The sequence below is a fragment of the Pseudophryne corroboree genome, chromosome 5, assembly GCF_028390025.1.
Source record: "Pseudophryne corroboree isolate aPseCor3 chromosome 5, aPseCor3.hap2, whole genome shotgun sequence".
NCBI lineage: Eukaryota > Metazoa > Chordata > Amphibia > Anura > Myobatrachidae > Pseudophryne > Pseudophryne corroboree.
Genome location: NC_086448.1, coordinates 212,849,969 through 212,868,098, shown reverse-complemented (window position 1 = coordinate 212,868,098; position 18,130 = coordinate 212,849,969). Strand labels below are relative to the sequence as shown.

Sequence of the window (18,130 nt, the reverse complement as noted above, 5' to 3'; positions counted from 1 at the left end):
CCGGAGCCACTAGTATCGTTCTTACTCCCTTTTGCCGTATAATTCTCAGTACTTTTGGTATGAGAGGCAGAGGAGGGAACACATACACTGACTGGAACACCCACGGTGTTACCAGAGCGTCCACAGCTATTGCCTGAGGATCTCTTGACCTGGCGCAATACCTGTCCAGTTTTTTGTTGAGGCGGGACGCCATCATATCCACCATTGGTTTTTCCCAACGGTTCACAATCATGTGGAAGACTTCTGGATGAAGTCCCCACTCTCCCGGGTGTAGATCGTGTCTGCTGAGGAAGTCTGCTTCCCAGTTGTCCACTCCCGGAATGAATACTGCTGACAGTGCTATCACATGATCTTCCGCCCAGCGAAGAATCCTTGCAGCTTCTGCCATTGCTGTCCTGCTTCTTGTGCCGCCCTGTCTGTTTACGTGGGCGACTGCCGTGATGTTGTCCGACTGGATCAACACCGGCTGACCCTGAAGCAGGGGTTTTGCCAGACTTAGAGCATTGTAAATCGCTCTTAGCTCCAGTATATTTATGTGAAGAGACATCTCCAGGCTTGACCATACTCCCTGGAAGTTTCTTCCTTGTGTGACCGCTCCCCAGCCTCTCAGACTGGCATCCGTGGTCACCAGGACCCAGTCCTGTATGCCGAATCTGCGGCCCTCTAACAGATGAGCACTCTGCAACCACCACAGAAGAGACACCCTTGTCCGTGGCGATAAGGTTATCCGCTGATGCATCTGCAGATGCGATCCGGACCATTTGTCCAGCAGATCCCACTGAAAAGTTCGTGCGTGGAATCTGCCGAATGGAATCGCTTCGTAAGAAGCCACCATCTTTCCCAGGACTCTTGTGCATTGATGCACAGACACTGTCCCTGGTTTTAGGAGGTTCCTGACAAGTTCGGATAACTCCCTGGCTTTCTCCTCCGGAAGAAACACCTTTTTCTGAACCGTGTCCAGAATCATTCCCAGGAACAGCAGACGTGTCGTCGGGGTCAACTGAGATTTTGGAAAATTCAGAATCCACCCGTGTTGTTGCAGCACTAGTTGGGTTAGTGCTACTCCGTCTTCCAGCTGTTCTCTGGATCTTGCCCTTATCAGGAGATCGTCCAAGTAAGGGATAATTAATACGCCTCTTCTTCGTAGAAGGATCATCATTTCGGCCATTACCTTGGTAAAGACCCGAGGTGCCGTGGACAATCCAAACGGCAGCGTCTGAAACTGATAATGACAGTTTTGCACCACGAACCTGAGGTACCCTTGATGTGAAGGGCAAATTGGGACATGCAGGTAAGCGTCCTTTATGTCCAGGGACACCATAAAGTCCCCTTCTTCCAGATTTGCTATCACTGCTCTGAGTGACTCCATCTTGAACTTGAATTTTTGTATGTACAGGTTCAAAGATTTCAGATTTAGAATAGGTCTTACCGAGCCGTCCGGCTTCGGTACCACAAATAGCGTGGAGTAATACCCCTTTCCCTGTTGTAGGAGGGGTACCTTGACTATCACCTGCTGAGCAAACAGCTTGTGAATGGCTTCCAATACCGTCGCCCTGTCTGAGGGAGACGTTGGCAAAGCAGACTTTAGGAACCGGCGAGGGGGAGACTTCTCGAATTCCAACCTGTAACCCTGAGATACTACCTGCAGAATCCAGGGGTCCACCTGTGAGCAAGCCCACTGTGCGCTGAAATTCTTGAGTCGACCCTCCACCGTTCCTGAGTCCGCTTGTAAGGCCCCAGCGTCATGCTGAGGGCTTTGCAGAACCCTGGGAGGGCTTCTGTTCCTGGGCAGGGGCTGCTTGCTGCCCTCTCTTACCCCTTCCTCTGCCCCGAGGCAGATATGACTGTCCTTTTGTCCGCTTGTTCTTATAGGAACGAAAGGACTGCGGCTGAAAAGACGGTGTCTTTTTCTGTTGGGAGGGGGTCTGAGGTAAAAAAGTGGATTTTCCGGCAGTTGCCGTGGCCACCAGATCCGATAGACCGACGCCAAATAATTCCTCCCCTTTATACGGCAATACTTCCATATGTCGTTTGGAATCCGCATCACCTGACCACTGTCGCGTCCATAAACTCCTTCTGGCAGATATGGACATCGCATTTACTCTCGATGCCAGAGTGCAAATATCTCTCTGCGCATCTCGCATATAAAGGAAAGCATCCTTTAATTGCTCTATAGTCAATAAAATACTGTCCCTATCCAGGGTATCAATATTTTCAGTCAGGGAATCCAACCAGACGACCCCAGCACTGCACATCCAGGCTGAGGCGATGGCTGGTCGCAGTATAACACCAGTATGTGTGTATATACTTTTTAGGGTAGTTTCCAGCCTCCTATCTGCTGGATCCTTGAGGGCGGCCGTATCAGGAGACGGTAACGCCACTTGTTTTGATAAGCGTGTGAGCGCCTTATCCACCCTAGGGGGTGTTTCCCAGCGCGCCCTAACCTCTGGCGGAAAAGGGTATAATGCTAATAACTTTTTTGAAATTAGCATTTTTCTATCTGGGTTAACCCACGCTTCATCACATACATCATTTAATTCCTCTGATTCAGGAAAAACTACAGGTAGTTTTTTCACCCCCCACATAATACCCCTTTTTGTGGTACTTGCAGTATCAGAGATATGCAAAGCCTCCTTCATTGCCGTGATCATATAACGTGTGGCCCTACTTGAAAATACGTTTGTTTCATCACCGTCGACACTAGATTCAGTGTCTGTGTCTGGGTCTGTGTCGACCGACTGAGGTAAAGGGCGCTTTACAGCCCCTGACGGTGTCTGAGACGCCTGGGCAGGTACTAACTGGTTTGCCGGCCGTCTCATGTCGTCAACTGATTTTTGTAATGTGCTGTCATTATCACGTAATTCCATAAACAAAGCCATCCATTCCGGTGTCGACTCCCTGGGGGGTGACATCACCATTATCGGCAATTGCTCTGCCTCCACGCCAACATCGTCCTCATACATGTCGACACACACGTACCGACACACAGCAGACACACAGGGAATGCTCTTATCGAAGACAGGACCCCACTAGCCCTTTGGGGAGACAGAGGGAGAGTTTGCCAGCACACACCCAAGCGCTATAATATATATGGGAACAACCTTATATAAGTGTTGTTCCTTATAGCAGCTTAAATATATCCAATATATCGCCAAAAAATGCCCCCCCTCTCTGTTTTACCCTGTTTCTGTAGTGCAGTGCAGGGGAGAGTCCTGGGAGCCTTCCTCACAGCGGAGCTGAGCAGGCAAATGGCGCTGTGTGCTGAGGAGAATAAGCCCCGCCCCCTATTTCGGCGGGCTTTCCTCCCGTAGATTTAGATAACTGGCATGGGTTAAATACATACATATAGCCTTAATGGCTATATGTGATGTATTCTTTTGCCATAAGGTATTAAAATATTGCTGCCCAGGGCGCCCCCAGCAGCGCCCTGCACCCTCCGTGACCGCTTGGTGTGAAGTGTGTGACAACAATGGCGCACAGCTGCAGTGCTGTGCGCTACCTTCATGAAGACTGAAGAGCCTTCTGCCGCCTGTTTCCGGACCTTCAATCTTCAGCATCTGTAAGGGGGGTTGGCGGCGCGGCTCCGGGACGAACCCCAGGGTGAGACCTGTGTTCCGACTCCCTCTGGAGCTAATGGTGTCCAGTAGCCTAAGAATCCAATCCATCCTGCACGCAGGTGAGTTGAAATTCTCTCCCCTAAGTCCCTCGAAGCAGTGAGCCTGTTGCCAGCAGGACTCACTGAAAATAAGAAACCTAAAAAACTTTTTCTAAGCAGCTCTTTAGGAGAGCCACCTAGATTGCACCCTGCTCGGACGGGCACAAAAACCTAACTGAGGCTTGGAGGAGGGTCATAGGGGGAGGAGCCAGTACACACCACCTAATCCTAAAGCTTTATTTTTGTGCCCTGTCTCCTGCGGAGCCGCTATTCCCCATGGTCCTGACGGAGTCCCCAGCATCCACTTAGGACGTTAGAGAAATTAAGATTACCGGGTAATATCATCCGGAGAGCTCACTATTGAGTTAATACACACCTGGATAAATAATTACATGGAACGCATAGAATCCCAACATGTGAATGTTGATACAAAATCAAAATGAGGTATGGACCGCAATATAGACGCATGCGCCAATAGGGTGGCGCTTGATTTAAAACTCTGTACCATTTCAGTGCATGTATGGACACTGAGGAAGCCGCTGAGCTGTATATTCAAGCGGGGAAACGCGTTTGTCGGATGCACTGTTAAAGAGTCTTGTGAGATATCTTCATTCTACTACTGGATGGCCAGAGACACCTGCACTTGCGGACAACACCTGAGTGTCGGATGCACTGTTAAAGAGTCTTGTGAGATATCTTCATTCTACTACTGGCCGGCCAGAGACACCTGCACTTGCGGACAACACCTGAGATTATACCTGCTATCCACCAGGCAGTGGACTCCGGATAAGGCTGTTTATGGAAGCGACAGCCGGGAGAGGTATTAATGTGATGTGCACAAAGCTGAACATATGCACAGCTAATATTCTCTACAAAAAGCCATAATCAAGAAACAGATTAAGTATAGCTCACACTGGTTGAAAACTTAATGGTGTGAGGAAATTCATCTGGAAAGCATAAGTTATTGGCTGTATGCGTTTGCCAAAAAAACTGTAACCTCCATAAAGAATCCAGGTGTGTTAACTGACCGGATAACTATCCATTATAACAACTGAGGAAATATAATCATTAGCTGGACAATTGCATTGAGTGATAACATTCACGCGGTTATGGTTTACTGTTAAAAGCATATAAGGAAGTAATATCTAGCTTTAATATTCAGCTGTATACGTATACATATAATCAGTGAGGAACGGTTTTCTCTGGCTCGGTATATAAAGCGGGATTTATCCTACAGGATACAGAGTATAATTGATATATACGGTAATTGTTTTTACATGGTATGGATATGTAAGATGTATTTTAATATGTGATATTAAATCAATAATTTTTTAGTGTAAAAGTGCTAGCGCTGTTCTTTCTTGAGGGTAAATACTGGTTGCTTTATTTTTACACTGCAATTTAGATTTCAGTTTGAATACACCACACCCAAATCTAACTCTCTCTGCACATGTTATATCTGCTTCCCTGCAGTGCACATGGTTTTGCCCAACTCTAACAAATTTGCTGCTGCGATCAACTCTGAATTACCCTCTATATCTATCCAGAATAAGGTGTCTCAATACCATTAACATAGTACTGCATAGCCAGATTAAGAGGGGGATGCAGGGCATACTGTACCCCAGCCCCCCCCCCTTTGTCAGGGGGCCCCCATCCGGAGCACACTGACATCACTAGCTTTCCCTCTTATGCAGCAGCAGGCAGCCAGAATGCGAGGACAGTGTGCAGTGCAGGCAGAGACAATATCAGGTTTCATGAGATAGCGATAGAGTTTGGAGGGTGGAGAGAGCTGTGATACAGGGATCCCAGCTTCTCCGCCTCCCTGTCTGGGTATCTGGGTCCTGTGTAGTTGTCTTTCAGTTAGGTGAAGCTATAAACAGTAATCAGGTATTATGATCTAATATACACCATACATTTAAATTGAATATACACAATCCATACATCCCAAAATGACCCATTCCAGGAGGGACAGCATGCGCTCTAACTGGATTTCCTTCTTAAATTATGATTGCAATCACCTGTGTTGAAACACCTTTTTATCAATGAAATAATTCAACACAGGTGACACCAATCATATATTAAGAGGAACGTCCAAGTAGAGAGCATTTTGTCCCTCCCGGAATGGGTCATGTTGTGAGTTATGCACAATCTAATATACACCCCTACCCACTCCACAGGAGCCCACCTGTCTTAAGTGCCCCGGGCACCCCTAAGGCTTAATCCAGCCCTGTAGTACTGTCCTAGTTAGACCAAGAGAATTGTGCCCTTTTAGTCTCACTATCCAACAAGTACCTCAGAAGAACACAGACAATTCTTATTAAGCCTTACTCAAGCCCCCCCCCCCCCACCCCCCCAGCCCCCTTAACCACAAGACATGCACACAAACTTTAGAAGAATATTGGGCAAGGAATACCATAAAACTCGGCTAACTTCAAAAAATAGGCACAGGCAGCATTTACATTAAACTTAATTTTATGATGTTATGCAAATAAGATGCATTAGTTATTTGGACGTACCTGTTTTGTTAGGGGTCCATCTTTCACAATAGGTATCTTCTGCTGTCTATCAGCCTCACCTGCCTTTTGTACCTAGCAATAAATCAGAATATTTACCAGTAATGTCACAATAAAGGAAGAGTCTACAACGTATTAAGTGAAATATTAATTTAAAGGACACCATTGTTAGACACAGATGGATGTGGTTTGCATGAGAGCCCATGATAGAGAGAACCACAGGCAGAAGAATAGAGTGACCCATTAAGTCTAGGGCCCACCAACTTTTGTTCCCTGATGGATCACTAAGGTAAAAATACATTTTCTAAATAAATACAATTTTAAGATGGATGAACAATCGAAGTTCCTTCTTTGGTCCTGTAGCCGTAGATCAGATATCCAACGCGTTTCGAGATATATAATCTCTTCCTCAGGGCTTGATCAATTGTTCGATTGTTCATCCATCTGACACCGACCTGTGGTAAACTTGGGAGCCAGAGCAGGGTGAAGTCTGGACCACCCTGCTTATCATAAACACCTGCGGCTCCTCAGCTACCTCACTGGTACGTTTCTGCTTTGTTTGAACAAAATACACGAGTATTGTCATCCATCCGGGGATACCGACCCACTATTAAGCTTAGGAGCCAGAGCAGGGTGAAGCTTGGACCACCCTGCCCTATTTAACACCTGCGGCTCCTAGCTTACCTTATTGGTACGCTTTTAAGTTATGTAATTGTGTATTAAATATGTGTTAATTTTATATTACACTGTACGTTATCAGTTTTCAAGTCACACTCGCACATATACATCTACCAGTATTATAAGGTGACCATTGTTTTGGCCCTCTCATAAGTCCACAGAAAGGGTAGGCGCCCAAGGTACATCACCATCCTTTTACTTAAGGAGAGTGGGGATGACTTCCCCGGGAATACCCTTTCGAGCTAGGATTTGGCGTTCAACCTCCACGCCGTCAAACGCAGCCGCGGTAAGTCTTGAAATACGCATGGCCCCTGCAGTAACAGGTCCTCTCTGAGAAGAAGTGGCCAAGGATCTTCTATGAGCAATTCCTGAAGATCTGGGTACCAGGCTCTCCGTGGCCAATCTGGAACGACGAGTACCGACTGAACCCTTGTTAGTCTTACGATCCTCAACACTTTTAGAATGAGAGGAAGTGGAGGGAACACATATACAGACTGAAAAACCCACGGAGTTACCAGGGCGTCCACTGCACTGGCGTGGGGGTCCCTCGACCTGGAACAATACCTCGGAAGCTTCTTATTGAGGTGAGACGCCATCATGTCTATTTGAGGAATTCCCCAACGCCTTGTCACTTCTGCAAATACCTCTTGATGAAGGGCCCACTCTCCTGGATGGAGATCGTGTCTGCTGAGGAAGTCTGCTTCCCAGTTGTCCACGCCCGGAAGAAAGACTGCTGACAGAGCGCTCACGTGTTTTTCCGCCCAGCGGAGAACTTTTGTGGCCTCCGCCATCGCCACTCTGCTCTTTGTTCCGCCCTGGCGGTTTACATACGCCACTGCTGTTATGTTGTCCGACTGAATCAGGACAGGTAGACCTCGAAGAAGGTGTTCCGCTAGCAGAAGGCCATTGTAAATGGCTCTTAACTCCAGAACGTTTATGTGGAGACAAGTTTCCTGGCTTGACCATTTTCCCTGGAAACTTCTTCCTTGAGAGACTGCTCCCCAGCCTCGGAGACTTGCATCCGTGGTCAGCAGGACCCAATCCTGGATCCCGAACCTGCGTCCCTCTAGAAGGTGAGAACTTTGCAACCACCACAGAAGAGAAATTCTGGTCCTGGAAGATAGACTTATTTTCCGGTGCATGTGCAGGTGAGACCCGGACCATTTGTCCATCAGGTCCCACTGAAACACCCTGGCATGAAACCTGCCAAACGGAATGGCTTCGTAAGCTGCAACCATCTTCCCTAGCACTCGAGTGCATTGATGAATCGACACTCTTGCCGGTTTCAGAATCTCCTTGACCATGCATTGGATTTCCAGAGCTTTTTCCGCCGGAACAAACACTCTCTGCAGTTCCGTGTCTAGGATCATGCCCAAGAAGGGCAGCCGAGTTTTCGGGATCAACTGAGACTTTGGCAAATTTAGAATCCAACCATGATGTTGCAGAACTGTCAGGGAGAGTTCCACATTTCTTAGCAACTGCTCCTTCGATCTCGCCTTTATCAGGAGATCGTCCAAGTATGGGATAATTGTGACACCCTGCTTGTGTAGGAGTACCATAATTTCCGCCATCACTTTGGTGAAGACCCTCGGGGCCGTGGAAAGTCCAAATGGCAACGTCTGAAATTGGTAATGATAATCCTTCACCGCAAATCTCAGGAAAGCCTGATGTGGAGGATATATCAGGATGTGTAAGTAGGCATCTTTTATGTTGACTGACGCCATAAAATCCCCCCCTTCTAAACTGGAGATCACTGCTCGAAGAGATTCCATCTTGAACTTGAAAGTTTTTAAATACAGATTGAGGGATTTTAAGTTCAGTATCGGTCTGACCGAGCAGTCCGGCTTTGGCAAGACAAAGAGGCTCAAATAAAACCCTTCTCCCCGTTGGTACGGGGGTACCGGGACAATGACACTCTGGAGACACCGCTTTTGTATCGCAGCACTCACTACTTCCCTTTCTGGGATAGAAACTGGCAAGGCTGATTTGAAAAATCGGTGGGGGGGGCACCTCCTGAAACTCCAGTTTGTACCCTTGGGACACTATGTCTAACACCCAAGGATCTAGGCCTGAGTGAAAACAGACCTGACTGAAGAGTCGGAGACGCGCCCCCACCGGCACGGACTCCCGTAGGGGAGCCCCAGGGTCATGCGGTGGACTTGGCAGAGGCGGGGGAGGACTTTTGGTCCTGGGCGCCAGACACAGCAGGCGACCTTCTTCCCCTTCCTCTACCCTTTGAAGTGAGGAAGGACGAGCCTCTTCCTTTTTTGTATTTATTAGGCCGAAAGGACTGCATCTGATAATGGGTTGCCTTTTTCTGTTGTGCTGGAACATAAGGAAGAAACGATCACTTATCCGCTGTAGCGGTAGACACCAGGTCAGCGAGGCCGTCACCAAACAAGACACTACCTTTTATAAGGGAGAGCTTCCATAGCCTTCTTGGAGTCGGCATCAGCATTCCATTGATGAATCCACAGCGCTCTCCTGGCCGAGACTGCCATGGCATTGGCCCTTGATCTCAAGAGGCCAATATCCCTCGCTGCATCCTTTAGGTAAGCTGCAGCATCCCTGATATAACAGAGAGTCAAAAGAATGTTATCCCTATCCAGGGTATCCAGGTCAGTTGCCAAATTATCAGCCCACTTAGCAATAGCACTACTCACCCAAGCCGACGCTACGGCAGGTCTGAGGAGTGCACCCGTAGTGACATAAATGGCCTTTAATGTCGTTTCCTGCTTACGATCCGCAGGATCCTTGAGGGCAGCAGTGTCGGGAGACGGATGCGTCACCTTCTTGGACAGCCGGGACAGAGCCTTGTCCACACTGGGAGAGGACTCCCAGTTTTCCCTGTCGTCAGAGGGGAAAGGATATGCCATAAGAATTCTCCTGGGAATCTGCCATCTTTTATCAGGCGATTCCCAAGCCTTTTCACAAAGAGCGTTCAGTTCATGAGAGGGGGGAAACGTTACCTCAGGTTTCTTTCCCTTATACAAACATACCCTTGTATCAGGAACAGCAGGTACTTCAGAAATATGTAAAACATCTTTAATAGCCACAATCATGTACTGAATACTCTTAACCAATTTCACATGTAAACTGGCCTCACTATAGTCGACACTGGAGTCGACACTGGAGTCAGAGTCTGTGTCGGTATACGTATCAGCTATTTGGGTAAATAAACGTTTTTGTGACCCTGAGGGGGCCTGTACCTGGGATAAGGCGTCCTCCATGGATTTTCTCCACGTTTGTGTCTGAGAATCAGATTTATCCAGCTTCTTAGACAATAACGCCACATTTGCATTCAATGTACTCAACATATTCACCCAATCAGCAGTCGGCGGTGCCGACAGAGTCACTCCCAAATCCTTCTCTGCGCCCCCAGTAAGTTCCTCCGGAGAGGAGCACTCGGCCTCAGACATGTCGACACACCGTTCCGACACACACACTCTCACACTGGCAATAGGGGACAGATCCACAAGGAAGCCTGTTAGAGAGAACACAGAGGAAGTATACCAGCTCACACCCCAGCGCCCATATACTACTGCAAAAATAATATATGATCACTGCGCTGTTTAAATAACACCAATTTACTGTGCCCCCCCCCCCCCCTTTTGCTCCCTGTACTTGATAAGGAGAGTGGAGGTCCGGGCCAGCATCTCTGCAGTGTCTGTGAAGAGAGAAAATGGCGCTGGTAAGCTGTGAGGGCTAAGCCACGCCCCCTTCGGGAACGCTGTAGTCCCGCTCAATTTTAAATATTCATACTGGCGAGGGTCTTATATTTAGTGCCTAGGCACTTAAAATATGCTCTTTGCCAGTGTTAAAAACCTCAGTAACTGCTGCCCAGGGCGCCCCCCCCCCCCTTGCGCCCTGCACGTGCCTTTGCTGCGCTATACCTCCATTACCGAAGTCTTCTGCAGTCACTGAAGTCTTCTTTCTTCTGAATACTCACCCGGCTTCTTTCTTCTAACTTCTGTGAGGGGGGTGACGGCGCGGATCCGGGAACAAGCAGCTAGGCGCACCAAGTGATCGAACCCTCTGGAGCTAATGGTGTCCAGTAGCCTAAGAAGCAGAGCCTTTGAACTAAGAATAAGTAGGTCTGACTTCTCTCCCCTCAGTCCCACGATGCAGGGAGCCTGTAGCCAGCAGGTCTCCCTGAAAATAATAAACCTAAACAAAAGTCTTTTCAGAGAAACTCAGGAGAGCTCCCCTAGTGTATGTCCAGTCTCTCTGGGCACAGAATCTAACTGAGGTCTGGAGGAGGGGCATAGAGGGAGGAGCCAGTTCACACCCATTCAAAGTCTTATAGTGTGCCTATGTCTCCTGCGGATCCCGTCTATACCCCATGGTCCTTTTGGAGTACCCAGCATCTTCTAGGACGTAAGAGAAATTAACATTATTAATGCAAATCAGATAATAAATGGACAAACACATGTCCTCATACACATATCCTTTTTGCGCCCTATGACATGAGACACAGGTTGCATTTTAGTCTTTCCGCCATGGGTACCTATTCCCATGCTTGTGTACTTTTTTTTTATATTTTGTGTCCTAATTCGGTAACAGTGCACTAAGTACTTAGGATTTGTATCTTTGTCTGAAAGGAATTGGTGTAAACTAGTAGATGCAATTTTAAGAAACGCATGCACAGTCTGTAATCTGAGCATAGGTGTATATATATATTGACACATCTGTGGGAATATACTAAACCAAAGTATTACAAAGACTGATTGTCTTGGAGCATTGTGGGGCAGCAGGGGCGGATGGCTATATTATTCCCCAGGAAGATTCCTGGTAGGCCGACATGTTTGTGGGTTATATTTTGTGTGTTGTGATGTGGCCCCTTCCCCACATGACAGGCAGCCCATTATACTCAGTACACTGCATTGTCCCCATTCATTCTGTTATTCCATCTCTGCAGTATAGAAACTCAGTACAGTGATGCTGCCATGGCTACATGGTATGTTATACCTCTTGTGCTGCCCATGTCGGGCCACTTCTACAAAATTTTACAGGGCCACTTTTAGTTCCCAATCCACCCCTGGTCTCAGACACAACTGCAGCAAAAGACACAAAGAAGGCCGCAATTGCATACAATCAGGCCCTAAAAGGAGGTATCCTGTACCCCCTCCCACCCGACACCCCATCCCCACCCCTCAACAGCCCACACCCCCTCCTCAGACCGCATCCCCATTAGGGCTGATTCCCTAAATTTCCCAGTTTGGTTTTCCATCCCAATCCGCCACTCTTGGGCAGATTCAGAGATGGACGCAGTAGCACAGTCGCTGGTTCTGAGTACGCAGCAGCTGAAATATGGAAATGCAGCAGGAGGCATCTTGAGTAGAATTCATATGCAAAACAGAGAAACTAACCACACAGGAGTTGGACTATATCATGTCGATTGACTCGCCCCTGTTGCCATTTTTTAAAGGTATTTATATAAACAGTAGCTTGGCTAGGGGGTGCTACCATTTAAACAATTAGATTGAGACAAATTGAAGACAAGAATTTGTATTGTGCGGTGCACAAGAAGATACACTAAAATGTAACTTTTATTCTGCTTTTGTAAAAACAAAAACAAAATTTTCAACAACAACTGCAAAATAATGTTAAAAGATATATGTATGAATAAAGATAGGATAGTGATTAAAAAAGTTTTTCCTGTGTGCAGGAATGCCACTGTGTTTGTCTCCTATTCTTTATTCTTATGTTTGGTTTGGGAGTTTAGATTTAAATAACAATAATGACCAACAATGCAGAACCTCTCACTACATGAGATACTGGGGGTCATTCCTAGTTGATCGCTTGCTAGCAACTTTTTGCTGTGCTGCGATCAGATAGTCGCCATCTATGGGAGAGTGTATTTTTGCAAGTGTGCGAACGCTTTTGCAGCCGACAGCGCAAAAAATTTTGTTGCAGTTTCTGAGTAGCTCTGGACTTACTCAGCCGCTGCGATCACTTCAGAGTTTTTGGTCCCGGAAATTGACGTCAGACACCCGCCCAGCAAACGCTTGGACACGCCTGTGTTTTTCCAAACACTCCAAGAAAATGGTCAGTTGACACCCATAAACGCCCTCTTTCTGTCAATCACCTTGCGATCGGCTGTGCGAATGGATTTTTAGTTAAATCCATCGCCAAGCACCGATCCTCTTTGTACCCGTATGATGCACCTGCACATTGCGGTGCATACACATGCGCAGTTTTGCTCAGTTTTAACCTGATCGCAGCATTGCAAAAAGTTGCTAGCGAGCGATCAATTCGGAACGACCCCCAATGGGCCTAATTCAGAGTTGATCGCAGCAGGAAATTTGTTAGCAGTTGGGCAAAACCATGTGCACTGCAGGTGGCGGCAGATATAATATGTGCAGAGAGAGTTAGATTTAAGTGGGGCGTGTTCAATCTGAAATCTAAATTGCAGTGTAAAATAAAGCAGGCAGTATTTACCCTGCACAGAAACAAAATAACCCACCCAAATCTAACTCTCTGCAAATGTTATATCAGCTCCCTGCAGTGCACATGGTTTTGCCCAACTGCTAACAAATTTGCTGCTGCTATCAACTCTGAATTACCCCCAATATACACTGTTATTATAGGCTGAACATATTATCCCTTAAACCTGGGACACTCATGAATTACACAGGTTCTGTGGCTGGCTGACTACAAGCCTGCATTTCACATGGTTTTAAGCAGCTAAAGAACCTGTGTAATTCATCAGTGTCCCAGGTTAGAGGGATAATATGGCCAGCCTACTGTTATAGGGCCTAATTCAGACCTGATCGCTGTGCTGGAAATTTGCATAGATCTGCGATCAGATAGTCGCCGCCCGGGGAGAGTGAAAACCCACCCCGTGCAAGTGTGCGAATGCATCTGTATGCTGTGCGAAAATTCTGCCAGACAGTAGACAGCTGCAAATCCGTTCGCCACTCACTCACCAGCTAATGATTTATGCAGTCTGTGCGTAGAGCAAGACTTACTCCTACAGTGCGATACAAACAGGCTGATGAGGGCCGGAGCGGACGTCACACACCTGCCCTGAAAACACTTGGCCACGCCTGTGATTTTCCTGACACTCCCTGAAAACGGGCAGTTACCACCCACAAACGTCCTCTTCCTGTCAATCACCTTGCAAACGCTTTTGCTACTGTAATTTTTGCACCATCCTGTCGCTGTCTGGCAACACGCCAGTGCATTGCGGTGCATAAGCATGCACAGTCATTCGATAATTGGACGCTATGCGAATTTGCACAACAGCAATCAGGTCTGCATCGGGCCTATAATTCAGTTGATAATGACAATGTTGCTGACGTCAGTTGGAATCCTTTTTAATGTGAGGCAAGAACCACAGAGGTTCTAGACAGATTCATAATGTATTAATAAATGACATCATCTGTATTATAGGGGTTAAAATCTCTCTTACTTACGAAAAGGTATCCTCAGATTAGTTATATATAATGTGGTTCACTAATTGTAATAACCGTGTTAGAATTATCATGAATTATCATAAATATCACATATTTATTTATTGATTTATTTATTTTATATAGATTAATTTGCACTGATAGCTTACTATTACTGTGCTTTAGTGAATATAAATATTTTCTAATAATCAGTATATAATATTTTAATTCGTAGTTCAGTAACGTATTGAATTGCCAGTATAGCAGGGGATAAACTCCCTCTATTTTATCACATGAGGACTCCTCAAATGATTAGGAGTAGTGTGATTCCAAATAACAATAAACAATTACAGTGCTGGAATTATCATACATCTACTGTGATGGAATCCGCATTGTGCATCTGTTAGTAGCTATTATACAAGAATGGCTACATTGCCCAGGCACTGTGTTATTCTGAAGTAGCTATATGCCTGCTCAGGTCTAATTCATCCTGCACAGTGTGGATACAATGCAGACTGATTGCTGTAGCTCTATCCTCTCTCTCTCTCTCTCTCTCTCTCTCTCTCTCTCTCAGGTTTATGCTAACAACATGCAGTGTGGATACAAAACATTACATTTGTAATTATAAACAATGCTTTTAGGCTTCTGCCACTGTGTCCAAAGATGCCGAATTGGATTCCTCTGCATGAACATCGATCATCTGAGTAAGCCTCAGGTTAATCAGGATTGCCGGTGTTTTACGCTGCCTGGGCCAGTGAAGCTGCGTCTGAAGATTCAGACCCTATTTTTTGAGGTGTACTGAGGCCAGTGACTGAGGCTCCAATTTTGAGAACAGTATGCGTCGCCGGCCAGGCCACACTCCTACTTAGGACGCACTATGGGCCTAATTCAGACCTGATCGCTAGCAAGCGATTTTTGCACTGCTGCGATCAGATAGTCGCCGCCAACAGGGGGAGGGTATTTTAGCTGTGCAAGTGTGCGAACACATGTGTAGCAGAGCTGTACAAACATATTTTGTGCAGTCTCTGAGTAGCCCAGGACTTACTCAGCCGCTGTGATCACATCAGCCTGTCCAGGACCGGAATTGACATCAGGAACCCTCCCTGCAAATGCATGGACACGCCTGCGTTTTTCCAGACACTCCCTGAAAACGGTCAGTTAACACCTACAAATGCCTTCTTCTGTCAATCTCCTTGTGATCGCCCATATGAACGGATCCATCGCACAAACCCATCGCTGAGCGGCGATCCACTTTGGACCCGTACGATGCACCTACGCATTGCGGTGCATATGCATGCGCAGTTTGTGCCTGATTGCTCGCTGTGCGAAAACGCACAGCAGCGATCAGGTCTGAATTACCCCCTATGTGAGATCTCGCAGAACAAAATCTGCACATGCAAAGATCTCAAACCATTAGAGACGTATGTAAGCCATCAGGTTTTTGCATAGATCTTTGAATTAGTTCCTGTGTGTCAATGTTTATAAAATGTTTGTAAATTGGTATAAAGTAGCAGAGTAAGATGCATATTTCTCCCATTATGACCTCTTTGTTCTTCACAAGAGCTATGTCTCTCATCCCACGCATTACTTGCTCCCATTCACGATTGCAGGACTTTCTTCGGGCTGCACCAACTCTGTGGAATGCCCTCCCACGCACAATAAGACTCTCCTCTAGTCTCCAAACCTTCAATTGTTCCCTGAAAACGCACATCTTCAGGCAAGCTTATCAAATTCCGGAACCGCCTACATAACCTTTCATAAAATGTCCTATCCACTTACATGCCCACTACACAGTCCACACATATCCTCACATATTTTCTCTCTCTTCACATTACCATCCTTCTGATCCCTGGCCAACATTGCTGTGTGACCACCAAGAACCTTTGCAATCTGGTGGACCATTATGCTATAGATACAAAGGCATTTCTATCATGGGTGCAATGTATGCAGTTTACACTGGCCCACACCGCACACACTGCCCTCACGTTGTTTAATACTTACCTTTCCGGAGTCCCGCGACGGGCATAGCAGTTGCGGCAAAAAAATCACTTCCAAACTGGCCCCCGTGCATGCGCAGTAGGAAGTTTGTCTCTGGACCATGGTGGGCGCAATATTTCCAATTACTTGTGCATGCGCAGTAGACTCTGGCACAACGCTGGTGCCTATGGTGCCGTGGAGAGGAGGGGACCCACCTGGAGTCTGCACATGGGCCCCTTCCTCTCTTTAGACGCTCCTGTATAGATAGCAACTATCCTTGTGAATCAATGTCTTTTTCAGTATAGATAGTAAGCTTGCAAGCAGGGCCTTCCTACCTCTATGACTGTTACTACCCAGTTTTGCTTTATCACTGTTGTTTACATTTGTAAAGTGCAATGGAATTTTCTTTCCTATACAAGAAACTGTTAATAAATTAATAATAATAAATATTTTAAGAAAATCAAGGGGGGTATCCAATTAGCCTCTTGTCGGGGGTTATCCAATTAATCCCTAATAATAAGCCAGTATGAGATGCGGCTTATCAAAGACTTTGTTTCACCCGTCACAGGCAGGTGAAACCAAATCCCCGGAAACAGCCCTGTTTTCACCCAAATACACACAGGTTTCACTTAACCTGTGTGTTTTCAGGAGACAGTGTATTTTTTTTTTACAGGTGACCAAATTGGATAGCCTGTAAAAAAAAATACAGGTGAAACATCTGGAAAAATTGTGAAAAACAGCCCAATGTATATTCATCTGTAATTGAAAACCCCCTCAAATCTGCGATTTGAGGATAGTGTATGTGGGCACATCTGTAGGAACACAGTAAACCAAAGTATTGCCAAGCATGTGCATAGGACTGATTGTGTTGGAGCAGTGTGTGTCAATGTTAGAAAATGTGTGTAAATTACAAATGAGCAACAATTATAATTACCTCCAGCAATCCTTCATGGAATCTAGCAGATGTTTCTGTTTGGTCAATTAGTTTTTGTGGAACTTTATCTTCCTTATGTGCAAAAAATATACATAAAATTCATGTGAATTATTGGTTTTAATTTTATTTATTTTTTTAAATAACTCAAGCCATGACTTATGTGTATACTGTACCAGTACTGATTGAGGTCCTTGTTCTATTATATGAGTTTCCTTCTGGTAATCACCTTCATATGGGTCTTGTATCTAACAAATGGAGCATTAAGAAACCAAAAGTAAAAAAACAAAGGTAATACATCGAAAAGATCCTCCCTCCCTATTCAGTAGACCATCATTCAGTACTAACAGCAGCTGTCCTCCTATAAGGGGGTACTCACGGGAGAGATGTGTGCTGAGCGATCTTAACACAGACCGCTCAGCACACATCTCTCACCCCGCTCAGCACAGCGCGATGTGCTGAGCGAGGAGGAAAGCCGACGGGGGGCCGCTCACTTCACACAACGGTGAAGTGAGCGACCCGCTAGATTGAGCCTGCATGCAGGCTCAATCTAGCACCGGCGATAGCGATGCGCGGGGCCGCGCATCGCTATCGCTGGAGGGCATACACACGGCAGATCCGTGCTTAAAATCTAAGCAATCTAGCAAGATTGCTTAGATTTTAAGCACGGATCCCTCCGTGTGTACCCCCCTTAACTGTTAGGTTTCTGCCCTCTTTTCTTTATTAGAGATACACAGTAAAAATCTGAGGGCTTGAAACACCACATAGTTACATAGTTAGTGAGGTTGAAAGAGGCAAAATGCCCATCGGGTTCAACACTGCAGGGCAGAAGCTTTCCATAATCATCCAACATTAAGGATTTGAAAGGTACAACATGTTAGTTAATGTAACCACTTTGGGGGCACGATTTGCTATTACACAGTATTTCTGAATTTTTTGATGCACCACTTGCAGAAGCATAAAGATATTTTGGGAATTACTA

General features: G+C 46.2%; 1 protein-coding gene across 19 annotated transcripts in view; it reads right to left on the bottom strand.

The window, feature by feature from the left end:
• The window catches only part of CCDC7 (coiled-coil domain containing 7), a 502,159-nt gene that overhangs the window by 196,099 nt on the left and 287,930 nt on the right, over positions 1 to 18,130 (bottom strand). For all 19 annotated transcript variants that reach the window (XM_063922082.1, XM_063922092.1, XM_063922099.1 and 16 more), the window contains 3 exons: positions 17,325 to 17,396; positions 17,152 to 17,223; positions 6,172 to 6,243 (listed from right to left, as the gene is read on the bottom strand). In XM_063922082.1, coding sequence (XP_063778152.1) covers positions 6,172 to 6,243; positions 17,152 to 17,223; positions 17,325 to 17,396 — 216 coding nt within the window. The remainder of the gene's footprint in view (positions 1 to 6,171; positions 6,244 to 17,151; positions 17,224 to 17,324; positions 17,397 to 18,130) is intronic.